Genomic DNA, 15522 nt, shown 5'->3' on the forward strand with positions numbered 1-15522 from the left:
GGGCTGTCTTACCTTCAGATTAGCTGCCTGGTCCATGTATGTGTTCTGTGTTACCTATTTGGACAGTAAAGTAAGCAGATAGCTATGTCTGCATCCTAAGATAGCCTCAGATATTTGAAGCAGAGTATGCCAGAAGAAGATGAGATTGAGAAAGCCAGTTCTGGCCTCCCCATACTTACTGTGCTCACATCTGTGAGTGCTGTAATTCACTACCACCTAATTCCAGTTAACCAGGAGCAGTAATGGGTGTGAGCAGGGTCCGTGGTGTAGGTAACTCCAGAGGCGGAGTTCTTCAATGAGCTTTTCGGTAGCCAGGCCCTCTCCTTAATCTGGTGACAAAAGGATGAGTCCTTATTATCTAGATGTTTGTTTTATTGGCCAGGAGGCCCCCTTATTACTGTTTCTTTATGCAGCAGTAACTGCAAAGCTGTCTGCATATAAGGTGTTTTCTATGGCTAATCAACAGAAGGGTGTGTGTATGACTAAGTGGAGGTTTTTTGTTATTTTTTGTGTTCAGGACACTTCTCCTCATGATTAAAAACATAGCTGACAGTGTGGAGCATACAGGTTGCCTCTATGCTGTACTCATTGATCTTACACCTACTATGTGCTGGGAGGTGGTGGAGGGGACACGTTGGTCAGATGCTTTGTGGTCTGTTAGTTGCTGGAATTGAGAGCTGTTTTGTAAATCGTCTTGGGTCTCTTTCCACTAGGTTCTCAGGCAGCTCCAGCAGGGCCTGGCGAAATGTTACTCTGTTGCATTTGAAAAAAGTGGAGCAGTGTCTGATGCCAAGATTACCCCCCACACTCTAAATTTTGTCAAGAAGTTGGTGAGCACATTTGGGGTAGGCCTGGAGAATGTGTCCAATGTCTCGACCATGTTCTCCAGCGCAGCCTCTGAGTCTCTAGCCAGGAGGGCACAGGCTACTGCCCAGGACCCTGTCTTCCAGAAGCTGAAGGGCCAGTTCACAACCGGTGAGTCCTTTCCTGTATCTAGAGACATGTTCCACTCTCCTGTACCTAGAGAAGTGTTCCACTCACTGTTCTTCCTTTGTCTTTAACATCTCCTCTCCTTGTTATTTCTTTGTTTTCATGAGCACTGTTTTGGGTAAGCTTGCCATACTCTGTTTAAAATGCAGACTCTGGGATCCCTGAGTGGCTCAGCAGTTTAGCGCCTGCCTTTGGCCCAGGGTGTGATCCTGAAGTCCTAGGATCGAGTCCCACATCAGGCTCCCTGCATGGAGCCTGCTCCTCCCTCTGCCTGTGTCTCTGCCTCTCTTTCTCTCTGTGTCTCTCATGAATAAACAAAATCTTTAAAAATAAAATAAAATGCAGACTCAGATCACAAGGTCACTGTGACTCAGCAACCTAAGGTTGCACATCCTTCTCTCCAGTGAAGGGTTAAGGTCTGGAGCCAGGCTCCATGTGAGGAGATGGAGGGTGTTAGGAAGAGAAAGGTTTCATGGGGAAACCACCCTTTCCTGTCCCTCCTCCATTGAGTTTTTGTGGGAAAACTGAACGGTGGGAGGTGAGATAGGCTCAAGGTACAGGGCTCAAGGTGACAAGTAGAGTTCAAACCTGTAGTGGATTCAGGTGGTAGAAAGACAAGGAGATAGTATCATCATTACTTGTCCTTGGTTTGGGTTCGTGTGTCTTCCGAGGCCCCCAAGAGCATGAATCTTGGCTCCAGCTTTGCATGATCAGTGGCAGATGAGTCCAGTCTCCTTTGGCCTCAGCCTTCACCTGCCAGACAGGGCCCCTGGTTCCCTCAGTGTGTGCATACATAGGCCAACCATGTCCCCTGGTGTGCAGGCAGTCCTGCCACCCATGTCCCACTGCCACCCTGCTGACCTGCCCGTCCTCTGGCAGAGGAGCCCTGGCGAGCACCAGGTCTCAGAGCATCTCTTTAGCTGCCTGGGGAACTCTTGCAGGCTTTTGAGTCTCAACCCATGAATGATCATCATAGGAAAGAAGATTTGTCTGGTCAACTTGCCTGCTAAAAGAAACATTTTACTTTAATTATTGCTTTTATAACTATGTCCAGAACTTCTTTCTTCACTGATACACTAAGCCATAGAAAAAGTGGTCACACTGTTAGTTGTTTAAAATATCTTTTAAGAACTGTTCCATTGTAGAGAACACAGCTAGAAATATGTGCTGTGTAGATGAGATTGAAATCCTGTAAAAGAAAATATTTATCCCACTAATGGCAAAGGATGCTTTGCAGCTACAGCCATGAGTTTCTTTTGATCTATGTCAGATACAGCATGTCCTGCCATCATTCCAGGTAGCCCCAGGGCCCCGGGTTTCTTCCCTTGTGGTGTGAGTGGGACATTAAAGGTAACGCTGTCACATGTGAATGTCACAAAAAAAGAAATCTAAGATGTGACATTTTTTTGTGACATTCACATGTGACATTCACATGATGGGTCTGTCACTATTCCCTGAAGAAAAGTCCTGAGATGAATTTTATGGAAACTATCATATTTTACTCCAGGGAAATGATACTCAGTATGTCTTTATCTTAAAATGTCCACTCATTAAATCAAATGTAGTCTGAAATAGATTTCATTATGAGACAAGTCATTTGGATTTTGATATAAAAAAATACAAAACCTGAAATTCGTAGGAAGAGCGCTATGAGGCTCTAACCCTCTTCTAAGCATGGGAGTTTCATATGTCACTCAGAGCTCTGCAGCCCCTCTGATCCTCCTTTCCCAGGAAGAACCAGCTCTTGTGTTTCAGTGCCATGTTCTAGTCCACACAGCAGAGTGAGAGTTGCCCCACCTCCATCCTCGGGCAACATCGCACATGCTGGCTACTAACTCCCAACCCCGTAAGGAAGCAGAAGAAAGTTCGAAGGTAGTATCTCACCTTTATCCCAGGGATTGAGAACATATGTACACACAGGAACTTGAACACGAATGTGGCAGCCATTTTATTTGCAAAAGCACCACACTGAGAATTGATTAGCAAAGTGTGCCATATCTGTACTCACGTGAGATAAATAAAGTGGGGTTTTAGCCATTGATTTGGCAACTTGGCTGAACCTCAAATTATGCTGAATGCAAAAAAGCCAATCTCAAAAGGATACTTATTGCATGGTTCTTACCTAAGAAACATTTGTAAAATAACCAGTTGCTCAGTTGGTTAAGCAATTGCCTTTAGCTCAGGTCATAGTCTCAGAGTCCTGGGGATTGAGCCCCACATCGGGCTCCCTGCTCAGTGGGGAGTCTGCGTCTCCTTCTCCCTCTGCCCTTTATGTTGACTCTCTTGTTCTCCCTCTCTCCCACGTGTTCTCTTTCTCTCTGTCTCATAAATAAATCTTTAAAATTTTTCTTTTTAAAGTAGTGTTACAGTGGAAGTGGAGAATGGGTTAGTGGTGGCCAGGAGTTAGGGATTCAGGGCTCAGGTGGGTGTGGCCGTATGGCTGACACAGGGTGCCTGTGGTGATGGACAGTTGATCACCTTGATTGTAGTGCTTCTGGGCATGCTAAGGTCACGCTGGGGTTTGGATTGCCATAGTCGCTCTGGTGCCTTTGGGCTGCCTGTGTAGGTGTTGATGGGGCCTTCACCAGCCCCTGGTTCTACATTCACATTGACTCCCAATCATTTTCTCTGCATTTGGCCCTGGTCTAGTCCCTAGCAGCCCTGGAGGAGGCAGCAAGTAAGGCAAGCCTGCAGGAGGCAGTGAGGACCTGGGAGAGGAGTCTACATCAGGATCTCCCACACACAACCTAACTCTACAGAAGAGCATCTACAAGAGGCGCCAGAGAGGGCAGCCTGGGTAGCGCAGCAGTTTAGCGCCGCCTTAGGCCTGGGGCATGATCCTGAACACCCAGGGTCGTGTCCCATGTTGGGCTCCCTGCATGGAGCCTGCTTCTTCCTCTGCCTGTGCCTCTACCTCTCTGTCTCTCTGTTTCTCATGAGTAAATAAATAAAATCTTTAAAAAAAAAAAAAAAAGGCACCAGAGAGCCCTTCAGCTTGAGTGTGAAGGTCCCCTGCCACATCACAGATTCCTATCCTTGTCAGCAAGAGGATGGTAGCTCCCATGGGGTCTATTTGCAGCAGAAATGATTCAACTTATCCTGACCTTCAGGCTCTGGCGAATTAGAGAAACTCAGAGCCCCTTCCACCACTGGTGCTCATCTGTGTGGAACTGAGACTTTTTTTTAAAGACTAACTTTTCAGCTGAATTGACCTTTTAATATCGAATTTCAATAAAACCTGAGAAATACAGGAGTGTTTTAATTGCTTAAATGAAAAGTGCATGTTTTCCATTTTTGTCACTTCTGTTTCTTGTCTTAATTTCTTCTGATGAACTAATTTATAATTTACTGTTTGCCTGGATTGGGCTTTTTTTTTTTTTCTCCTTTAGCTTCAGATTGATGACTGTGTTGGCTTTTGGCATGGGGCCATGGTTCCTGAGTGTGATGCTTGCTCTCAGGCGGGGCTGGCCCAGGGGGCTCCTATGCTCCTCGGAGGGTTCCACGTAACCTCTGGTGATGATGGGGGGTGAGCTTTCCTGTTAGCAGTTCATCTCTTTCCTCCTGCAGTTTCGGGGTCAGCAGAGATGTTGCTCAGGCTTCAACTTACACTTTAAAGAGAGACAGAAACTAAAATGCTTTTTGCTCCAGATTAGACATAGAATAAAACATGCCTGTTTCCTACCCGCGAGGCTCTTCAGCATGATTTCGTGGTGAATTCCAGATAACCCAGATGATTAAAAATGTTTTTAATTATATTTTATTTTGAAGATTTTGACTTCAGTGTTCCAGGATCCATGAAGCTTCATAACCTTATTTCTAAGTTGAAAAAGTGGATCAAAATCCTGGAGGCTAAAACCAAGCAGCTTCCAAAGTTCTTCCTCATAGAAGAAAAGTGCCGGTTTTTAAGCAATTTCTCAGCACAGACAGCTGAAGTAGAAATTCCAGGAGAATTTTTGATGCCAAAGCCAACCCATTATTACATCAAGATTGCTCGGTGAGTGAACCCAGCATGGCAGTTGATCCACTAACACACACCACCCCGGGCAAAGCCCTGCTGCAGGGCAGAACTGGTACCGTGGTGCAGACTCATTCCCTCCCTCATGCTCTCCTTGTCCCTGAAACAGGAGAACATGAGATTGTGGAATCAGGCACTTAAAGGGTCTGGCCTAAGTGATGGGTGAAATGTCTTGAGTCAAGTTTGTGTTTCTTTTGCTTTTAAAAATACCTTTTCTGAATCCCCGTGGAACTGGACAGAATAGAAAGTTCCCCAGTCTATAAAACTCTTAAAGCTCAATATTCAAAACAGAATTGGACAATTGTAATATGTACTAGAGCATATGTTGTATCTTATTGTAAATGCCAGAAGTACTGTAACAAATGGTCATAACCAGAAGTCTGCTTTTTCACGCATCCAGAAATGGGTTTCCCAGTCGTCCGGATGTGACTCCTCTTCGGGCCAGCCCTCCCTGCTCCCTGATTTCTGTTGGCGGCCAAAGCCCATGGCAGGGAGGTAAAGGCGAGGGTGTGTAGTCTTCACACTCGCTCCTGGGGCACCTGCTCCCCGGCGGGCTCTGTGCCTGATTATCCTGCTCCTGACATTCAGACTCTGCCTCCTGCCCCCCACTGGCTCTGTGGCTTGAGGGGCTCAGCACCAAATCAGCTCCTGAGGCAGGACCCTATGGCCTGATGGTTTTAAAGCTACAGCATCATCTTCTCTTCCACCTTGTGTTTTTCCTCTGCCAGAGTGTCTTCCCCCACATTGTAAAATAATGTCACACCATTTATACCTTGTCAAAGTGACGCCTGGACTTGCAGTAGTCTGTGTTGTCACCACAATTCCAGATGCCATTCTTAAAAGTTCTGTTTTCTTCTCAAAGAAAAGGATTGGAAATTGAGGCCTTGGGGAGCTAGTATTTCATTGTGTGCTTGCTTGGGTAGGTTTATGCCCAGGGTGGAGATCGTGCAGAAGCACAACACCGCAGCCCGGAGACTGTACATCCGCGGACACAACGGCAAGATTTACCCATACCTCGTCATGAACGACGCCTGCCTGACAGAGTCCCGGCGAGAGGAGCGTGTGCTACAGCTGCTCCGCCTGCTAAACCCCTGTTTGGAGAAGAGGAAAGAAACCACAAAGAGACACTTATTTTTCACAGGTATGAGAGGTGCACTTTGGGGGTACATGGCTGATCCCGCTAGCCTTTGTGGGTTTTCACATGCTGTCTCTTGGGAACTGAGAGTGCCCTGAAGCACACCAAGGAGGGAGAATTCTGGAATGAGGGCCCTGCTCCAACAAGAAGTCACTCCCTAGCCTTTCGGCTCCTCACTACAAGATGAGTGCTTTGATGAGTACTTGTTTAGATAAGTGGGTGCCGTGTCTGGGCACACTGCTTTTGCTCCTTGCCCGGGAGTCCATCCATGCTCTGGTGAAACATTGGCTGAGTACAGGGCATATTGTGAGCGTGTTAGCAGCATGTCATGAGCATGTTTAAGTGAACTCTCTGGATGACTTCTGGAGTTCATGCTGCACTGTGTGGCCACTGCCGGCACCCACCTTCCCGGCAGGAAATACAGCATGAGGAGGGTCGAGAAGCCCTGTGAAGGCTGTAGAAATATTGGTCACATGGCAACCAGCCTCCTCTGAGTAAGATCTTTCCATGTCAACTTATGTGTGATTTGTGGATGATCCATTTCTGTCTAATAAGGGCAGAGGTGAGCTGCCTATAATCCTATTCAGAGTAGAGAACCATTGTAAAAACATTTTAGCATCTAGTCTCCAAGATTAGGAGCCCATTGCAATGCATATTATCTAGTCCCGTGTGGAACTTTCTTCTGACCACTAAGAATCCAGCCCATTTTGACCTAAAATCTTTTACCCTTAAGTTCAATATCCTGAAAATAAGTAGATCGAAAAAACAAATCTATAGAAAACCGTTTGCATGTTAACATGTGTATAATGTGATCTATAGTGTTGATCATGTCTGGGGTAATAGATGGTTCTTTGTTTTTTCCAAAGAAACAAACTCTTTGTCAGCATCCTACAACAGTTCACATATATGCCCTAGAGTCACTGTGGAATTTATGGTTTGAAGCCATGGCAGCAAGCCAGTAGTTGTGCTTTAACTGACATTAGGCGAAATTCATTCTGGGTTCGGTAGAAGTCAGAAATGTGTGTGTGTGTGTGTGTGTGTGTGTGTGTGTGTGTGTGTGTGTGTACCACACTGACACCAAATGTGGGTGCAGATGGTCATAGTGGCCTAGGGACTGGCTGGTGCAGACACCAGATCAGAGCTTCCACTTGCTCACTAAGCAACATCAATGTAGCTTGCTGCTATGTCCCCCTGTGGACAAGCTTGATTTTGTTACCTTCTTGCTATCTTTTGGGAATTTTGGCTTGAAATGTCTTAAGGGGTACCTGGCTGGCTCAGTCGGTAGAGCATGTAACTCTCAATCTCAAGAGTCTTGAATTCAAGCCCCACATTGGGCACAGAGCTTACTTAAAAAAAAAAGTCTTTGTAGTAGTATCTTGATCTAGTATTTTTAATGTATAATTTGCCAACAACATTTTGGGGTACGTACTGTACTCTCATTTATGGATGAAAAAACTGAAGTTCGTAGAAGTCCAGTGACAGTTCTCAAGTCACATCACTGGGAAAACAGACTTGGGATGTGAGTGCAGGCTGTCTGGCTCCAGGGCTGGCATACCCGGCACTTTCTGGTTGAGTGCAGTCCTGTTGGAGATCATCATCATGTGAGGCGAATTGCTTCATCAACTATGTCTCCAGTGCAAGAGTGGTCATCCAGGTGCCACATGTGCCTCACTCTCAATACAGCTCCACAAAGTTACTGAGTGGAGTGATAAGATTTCGTTCTGGGAGCTTTCCATAGCTGAACCACAGAACACAGAAAATGACTGGAGTGTTTTCCTAATTTCCCGAAGGTGGGGCCAGCCATCCCGACACCTGGAGACAAGTTAACGTAACCACACTGGATGGGCTACCTTGGAGTGAGCGGGAAGATTGAACTCTCCTGATAGAACCCTGATGGAGGACGTTGGCAGAATCTCTAACTTTTATTTTTAAAGATTTCTTTCTAAAGTGTTTCTGTTCACATGTGTCTTAATCACAAATGATGGCAGCTCGGGCTCCGTCACCCAGGAGACATGGGCCTTCTTGCTATATGCCAAGTTAGCGCATGGTGTGTGACTTTCAACTTTACCCCCTTCCTTTGCTCATGAAGGGCTGAGTGAGCTGCTCCCAGGACGTCCCCGGAGGTTAGAGTCAAGCACTACCCGGTGTATTCTCTCAGTCTGCCCAATTTCCTTCTCCTTTCTCCTCAGTTCCACGAGTGGTGGCAGTGTCCCCACAGATGCGCCTTGTGGAGGACAACCCCTCTTCTCTTTCCCTCGTGGAGATCTACAAGCAGCGCTGTGCCAAGAAGGGCATCGAGCATGACAACCCCATATCCCGGTACTATGACAGACTGGCCACGGTGCAGGCGCGAGGGACCCAAGCCAGCCACCAGGTACCAAATCAGGATGATCAGGAGTGGGAGCTGCTGCCTGCAGCCTCACATGCAGCTACTTTCTGCGGCAGTGCTGCCATGACGTGTGCTTAGAGAAGTAGTGGGCAGCTGAGAGGTACCTTGTTGCCTCCTTGGACTTGTGAGGTAGTAGAAATTAGGTGACCATGGACCCCAATGAAGTGACTTTTGCTGCACAATAATTTAATGGCAAACTCATTTGGCAGCCAAACTTAATCTAAGGATCATTAGGCTATTTATCCACTTAATAATCACCTTCATCTCGTTTGCTGCTGGGGTATTAGGTAACATATAGTTTCTGTACTGTGGAAACTTTCTAAAATATAAAAATTGGCGAGTTCTGAAACATGTCAGGCCCAGCTGTGTTTCGGTTGTCTTGGGAGCACAATGCCTACCACAGGCCTGGACTGCTCTAGGGTCATCGGGTGGACGAAGGGCTCTCTCTGCCTGCAGATTCCTACCTTGGTAGAAAGTAGGAGAGGTGTGGAGTCTGAATGAGGAGATTTTGTATGGGATTGTGTGGGTCACCAAGAGGCAGCTTTCTTGGCCTGCTCCCCAGACACCACTGTGTTCCTTCCTGTGCCTCCTGAGAGGGCTTCATAGTTTCTGGGAGAGATAGCATGGAGCTGGAAGCTGTCACCTGGCCTCCATCCTTCCAGGTCTGGCTGCCCAGCAGGACCCCACATGGTCTCTAAGCTGGACCATTACCTTCATTAGTCACAGTCCTTTATAAAACACTGGGAGATCCTCATGTAAGTATTTGTGTGGAGTAAGTATGTGGAGCTAGTGGCTAGCTAGTAAGTATGTGGAGCCCACAGGGTACTCACCTCACCCACCTAGGCAGTGCTCAGGGCAGGCAGGGCCTGAGACAGTCCAGGCCTTGAGGTCTGGTGCAGCCTCCTACCCTTGTGCAAGCAAACTGAGTGGAATCCTTCCTCTGCTCTGATTCGCCTCTGTAGACACAGCTTGTAGCCTGCCTTGGGAACTGGTATCAGGGTTTCATCAGGCCACAGGCCACTGCCTGGTCACTCTGTGGACCAAGGACCATTCTGAGGGTTTGTGGGAGATGAATGGATTATATTCTGAAGGCTACATTTGCCTTTAACAGTGTAGAAATTGATGATTTCCATGTGCAAATATTTGCTTGTGTGAAGATGTCTTAGTGTTTTATAATTAGCTGTGTGACTAATGAAGGTAATGGTTGGCCATGCTTAGAGACCACATGGGGACCTGCTGGGCCAGCTAAAGATGCTGACAACAGTACATAACCGTTTAGTGTCATAGCGTTTTCTTACTCTTTGCACCCTAGCTTGTTTTCTTGCTAAATAACTCTGTTTCTTCATCCTTTGCTTTTTAAAATACCTTTATTGAGATATCATTTACTTGGCAGAAAATTCACCCTTTAAAACGTACAATTCAAGGATGCGTGGGTGGCTCAATGTTTGAGTGTCTGCCTTCGTCTCAGGACATGATTCCAGGGTCCCAGGATTGAGTCTCACATTGGGCTCCCTGTGAGGAGCCTGCTTCTCCCTCTGCCTGTGTCTCTGCCTCTCTCTCTCTCATGAATAAATAAATAATATCTTTAAAAAAAAAAACCTAAAAACTACCAAAATTCCTTTAAAAAATAAATATACAATTCACAGGTACTCTGAATTGGCTCATTTAGTTAAGCATCCAACTCTTGATTTCAGCTCAGGTCATGATCTTAGAGTTGAGAGATCAAGCCTTACATTGAGCTCCATGCTGGGCATTCAGCCTGTTTAAGATTCTCTCTCTCCTTCTCCACCCCTTCCCCCAGAATACAATAAAATAACATGTACAGTTCAGTGTTTTCAGCATATTCACAGAGCTATGCAGTCATCACCACTGTCTATAAAACATTCCATCACCCCAGGGGCACCTGACTGGCTCAGTCAGTAGAGCATGCAACTCTTGATCCCAGGGTCATGAGTTCAAGCCCCACATTGGACATGGAGCTTACTTTAAAAAAAGTTAAATAAAACACTTCACCCCAAAAAGAAGCTTCATACCCTTTTCCTCTCTGCGCCCCCGACATTGGCAAACATGAATCTTCCAGCCTTCCGAATATGCTTATTCGTTATATGAAAAGAATCATACCATGTGCTCTTTTGTGGCTAGCTTTCATTTAGCGTAACGTTTTTGTCGTTTATCCATTTTGTAGCATGTATCAGTAGTTTGTTCCTTTTTTATTGCTTAACAATATTCCTTTGTGTGACTGTACCACATTTAATTTATCTGTTTGTCAGTTGTTGGACTTTTGGATTATTTATACTTTTTGACTTATGACCAGTGCCAATGACTGTAAACATTCATGTATATGTTTCTGTATGGGTGTATGTTTTCATTTCTCTTCAACATATACCTAGGAGTAGAATTGATGGGTCACATGGTAAGTTTTATGTTTAACATTACATGAACTGCCAAACTCTTTCCCAGGTGATTGCAGTGTATAAAGGTTCTCTTTTCTCTGTATTCTTGCCAATAGTTATTATTATTTTTGGTTATAGTCCATTCATTTTGGGTGATAACAAGTGATATTGAGCAGTTTTTCATATGCTAACTGGCTGTTTACATATTTTCTTTGGAGAACTATCATTCAAGTCCTTTGCTCATTTTTAAATTATATGACTTGTTTTTCTGTTACTGATTCTAAGAATTCTTTGTATGTTCTGGATGCAAGTGACTTCACTTTATTTCCTGTATATTGGCTATGTTTTCCTGTTCCTTTTCTCATGATTTTTTGTTGAAAACTGAATATTTTTAATTATACGTGGCAACCCTAGAAATCAGATCCTTTTCCCCAAGGCTTGTTGTTATTGCTGCGGTTTGCTTAGTAACTTTCCTGGACTAATTTGTAAAGTCTATGTTTTTGTCATATGCAGCCATTGAAATCTCTGTTCAGCTAGCTAGTGATTTGGAAGAGATTTCTTAAATGCCTTGAAGCAATAAATCTTTCCCCTTTTTAAGGGCTGTGTGTGTGTATGGGGAGGGGGTGTCTTCAACATGCCCAACTCTGCCTTCCTGTTTATAGAATCTCAGGGTCAACCAGATGTGAGAGCATGGGGCTTTCTGAGGGCCTTCTGAGGCTTTCTCATGAGCATACAAGTGGTCTTCCAGATTCTTAGGAATATATTAAAGCTTTTCCAAGCCTCTTGTGGTCATCTCATTCCCTAGTTCTTCCTTTTGTTTGCTGTTATCTTTTGTGCTCTAGCTGATATCACTGCCTCAGGCATCTGCAGCATTAAATGGTTGTCACTGATTGCTTTCAGCAAATGCCCTTCAGTTGAAGTAGGATGCTCCTCACTGACTGAATTCTGAGTTCAGAGACAAGCCCAATGAATGGGACTTTTTTCAAGAAGCTCTTAGATAAGATGACTAGTGATAATTCTCTGGAGATGAGGCTTGGGGGGGCGGGGCTCACTGAACCCATTCACTCATTCCAGTGGCTGTTAGGCTGCTGGTTTCCATATAGCTGCCATGATTGCAAAGCTGTTGGTTTTCAAGGCCATTGTGGAGGTGGGTTAAAAGGGATGGGAATAGTATAATTAAACTGCTACAGAGCACACTGTCACTAAAATTCAGCTTTTTTTCTTGAGTAAAAGCTATTCAGATTGTTGTAAGCCTTTAATTTCCAGAATTTAAAAATTTCCAAAGTTCATATAAAATTTTTTAAAGTTTATTTTTATAATTTGTACTACTGTTCTTGACGGTCTATGTGGTTCTTGGTTGCTTAGGGCCTGCATTCTACTGGCTACTCAGAGCCCATGGGTAGGACTTAAGCAAGAATAGACCTTGTGCCTTTATCATTTGGTCTAACAAGAACTAAATTAACTCTGTAAACTTTTTATTGAGACTGTCTCTGAGTTTACAGTGTTTGAAATAGGTTTACAAGTCTCCTAGCACAGAATTGTGTAAAAGTGTTATGTAATATATCTGCTGTGAGAAACTAGCTCCTTCAGTTTATAAAACTGTTGTTTTTAATAGTCTTAGCTAAGAAGAGTTGGTATCCAGTTCTTTTTGTTAACTGGTCTAGTATATTTTGTAGTTAACAAATTATGGTATTTGGATTTATGTAAATTCTTGGTAAGACAAATATCACATATCATGCAGCTAAGGCTCTTATTCGGATGGCTCTGTCGTTCCTTAAAGCATACAACATGAGCCCTGGGGATGGCCTGGGTGGCTCAGTGGTTGAGCATCTGCCTTCAGCTCAGGGTGTGATCCTGGAGTCCCGGGATCGAGTCCCACATTGGGTTCTCTGCATGGAGCCTGCTTGTCCCTCTGCCTGTGTCTCTGCCTCTCTCTCTCTCTCTGGTCTCTCATGAATAAATAAATAAAATCTTTAAGAAAACAAAACAAAAAAACGTGAGCCCTAAAGGGAAAATTTTCCTTTGAAAAGAAGAAAACAAGTGAATTAAAAGGAAGCTATCGTGGAGTGATATATCATTTCAGGTCCTTAGAGACATCCTCAAAGAAGTTCAGAGTAACATGGTGCCACGCAGCATGCTAAAAGAGTGGGCTCTGCATACGTTCCCCAATGCCACAGACTACTGGACGTTCCGGAAGATGTTCACCATCCAACTTGCCCTGATTGGCTTTGCAGAATTCGTCTTGCATTTAAATAGACTCAACCCCGAGATGTTACAGATTGCTCAGGTAATTTGGTGTGAACAGGCAAAGCCTCTCCTTCAGACTTCTGCATTGTGCTGGTTAAGTTCTGAGAACATCTCCTCATGTTTAGGACACCGGCAAACTGAATGTGGCCTACTTTCGGTTTGATATAAATGATGCAACTGGAGACTTAGATGCCAACCGTCCTGTCCCTTTCCGCCTCACACCCAACATTTCTGAATTTCTGACCACTATTGGCGTCTCCGGCCCGTTGACAGCCTCCATGATCGCCGTCGCCCGGTGCTTTGCCCAGCCCAACTTCAAGGTAGGCCACAATGACTGCGCAGCACACACAGCGTTACTTAGACACTGCGCGGCCTCGCGGGCTGGTGGTCTGCTAGTAAGGAGAGAGAAAGCTACTTGTTGCTGAACAATTCAAATTTCTTCATTTGGGAAAAAGCATTTTGAAATTTTTGCTAACGCATTTAGGATGTTGAAGCAGCTTTACAAAAAGGAATTGGAAGCCTCTGTTGGACCATTTTCCCAACTATTACTGTTGCTCATCGGGTTTGTTTACTTGGTTTTGTAGCTGCTTTCCATTTTGCTTTTATGTAAATCTTTCGGCTATAAAAGGGCAGAAGAGTGGCACCTGGCTGGTTCAGTCAGTAGAGCCACATGACCCTTCATCTCCAGGTGGTGAGTTCGAGCCACACACTGGATGTAGAAATTACTTAAAAATAAAATCTTAAAAAAAAAAAAAAAAAAGGTGGAAGTATTGTCTGCAGGATAGCACCTTTCTTACTAGCACTGTGGTTACAGTGACGTGTAAGGCACACCCTGAGGTCCCAACAGTGGAAGATGAGATGGATGCCCTTGGCCACAGGAAGCTGTGGGACAACTCTGTCATGGTGACAAGGTGGCCACCTCTGCCTTCTTCGGGCAGTGATACAGGGAAGGAGGGCAGACCGGGATTCAAATCCATTTCACACTGACTCCGAGCCTGTCTTCACCACTAGAGTAATCTCTCCTCACAACTGGGGACTAAACCAAGTTATTTTTCTTTTAACTTAAGAGACCACTTGTACCTTTTTTTTTTTTTTTCTTTTTTACCCACAGACAAGCAGTTTGTGTCTTGAGAGGCCTTCACATACCAGTTGCTTTCCAAAAATGGTCAGAACAGTTTTAAAATTATTAGCTAAATGCTTAACTGTGAACACAGACTTTACATTACATATTTCTTGTGCTCTTCAGTGCTCAGTTGCACGTGTCCCTCTGTGGAGTGCTTTCTGAGGAAAGCATGAGTATGAACATGAGTAAAAATAGCCTTGAGATTTCTCTGTGAGTGAGCAGTCTGTGCTCTGATGCAGCAAGTTCACGGTCACTTATTTGGGGTGTAAGGCTTTAAATAGAACGTTCTCACAGAGATAGGAATGTTATACTTCTGGAAACAATCATCAGGCAGCCTTAGAATGGCATTTATTTGAAAACTTTAAAGAATGAAGGAGGCTCTCCATATTTCAGAGGCCTGTTACAGCTTGGAGTAACGCCGTGCATTGCTCTTTGTATAGACAGTGCAGTGTAGTTGGGAAGGAAGTGGGTTTTCTCCAAACTCTGGACCAGATTTCTTAACAGCCTAAATGTAAAGAATGCCTAATTCACTAAAATGTAGACCATTTTGTATGGGAATCTCTTCTAAAAACACATTTGGGAGGCTCTATTGTTATGCCCTGTATATGGAGAAACTAAGGTACGGGGGGCTAAGTAACTCTCCCAAGGTCACCCAGACAAAGAGTATTGGAGCTGGGGCTAGAACCCAGAGTCTGTACTGTGTCCGCAAAGAGGCCTGGGGTGGTTTTCCTTGGCCTGAGACCCATACCGTATGACACCCACATACCATGTGTCCTTGTGATTCCTTCCTGTTTTAGCCCAAATGTGACCTTGTCACCAGCTTCCCTGAGAACCCCCTCTGAGCCTGCCTCACTTGCTGTTTTCTGCACCATGCCCTTCATCAAGGGCATGTCAGGCATTTCTCTGTTAGGACCAAAGCCCCATAAGGGCAAGGGCTGTTGGTGTTTCTGCTTTGTTCGCTCTTGGCTGCAGTGCCAGAACAGGCCCTCAACAGGTACTCAGATGTGTGGGGTGAAACAGACAACTGGCACCAGGAAGCAGTGTGACAGCAACAGGTGCCATTGGATACATGTGCCCTGACTCAGAGCAGAATGCTTTGCCTTTGGCCAGTGCTTGACCCCAGATGCCTTCCCTGGTGCATCGACGAGGCATCCGCCCCAGCCCTGGGTGCTATGGCTCACCATTGTTGGGCCCCACCTCGTTAGGAAGTTGCCCCTCCAGGTTGCTCCT

The 15522-nt window shown here is 45.1% G+C and overlaps 1 protein-coding gene across 15 annotated transcripts in view; it reads left to right on the forward strand.

Moving 5' to 3' along the window:
• TRRAP (transformation/transcription domain associated protein) overlaps positions 1–15522 on the forward strand; it is a 115402-nt gene that overhangs the window by 98698 nt on the left and 1182 nt on the right. For all 15 annotated transcript variants that reach the window (XM_077907794.1, XM_077907803.1, XM_077907802.1 and 12 more), the window contains 6 exons: positions 714–975; positions 4759–4984; positions 5929–6146; positions 8330–8514; positions 13006–13209; positions 13295–13489. In XM_077907794.1, coding sequence (XP_077763920.1) covers positions 714–975; positions 4759–4984; positions 5929–6146; positions 8330–8514; positions 13006–13209; positions 13295–13489 — 1290 coding nt within the window. The remainder of the gene's footprint in view (positions 1–713; positions 976–4758; positions 4985–5928; positions 6147–8329; positions 8515–13005; positions 13210–13294; positions 13490–15522) is intronic.

Source organism: Canis aureus, chromosome 8 (genome assembly GCF_053574225.1).
Source record: "Canis aureus isolate CA01 chromosome 8, VMU_Caureus_v.1.0, whole genome shotgun sequence".
Lineage (NCBI taxonomy): Eukaryota > Metazoa > Chordata > Mammalia > Carnivora > Canidae > Canis > Canis aureus.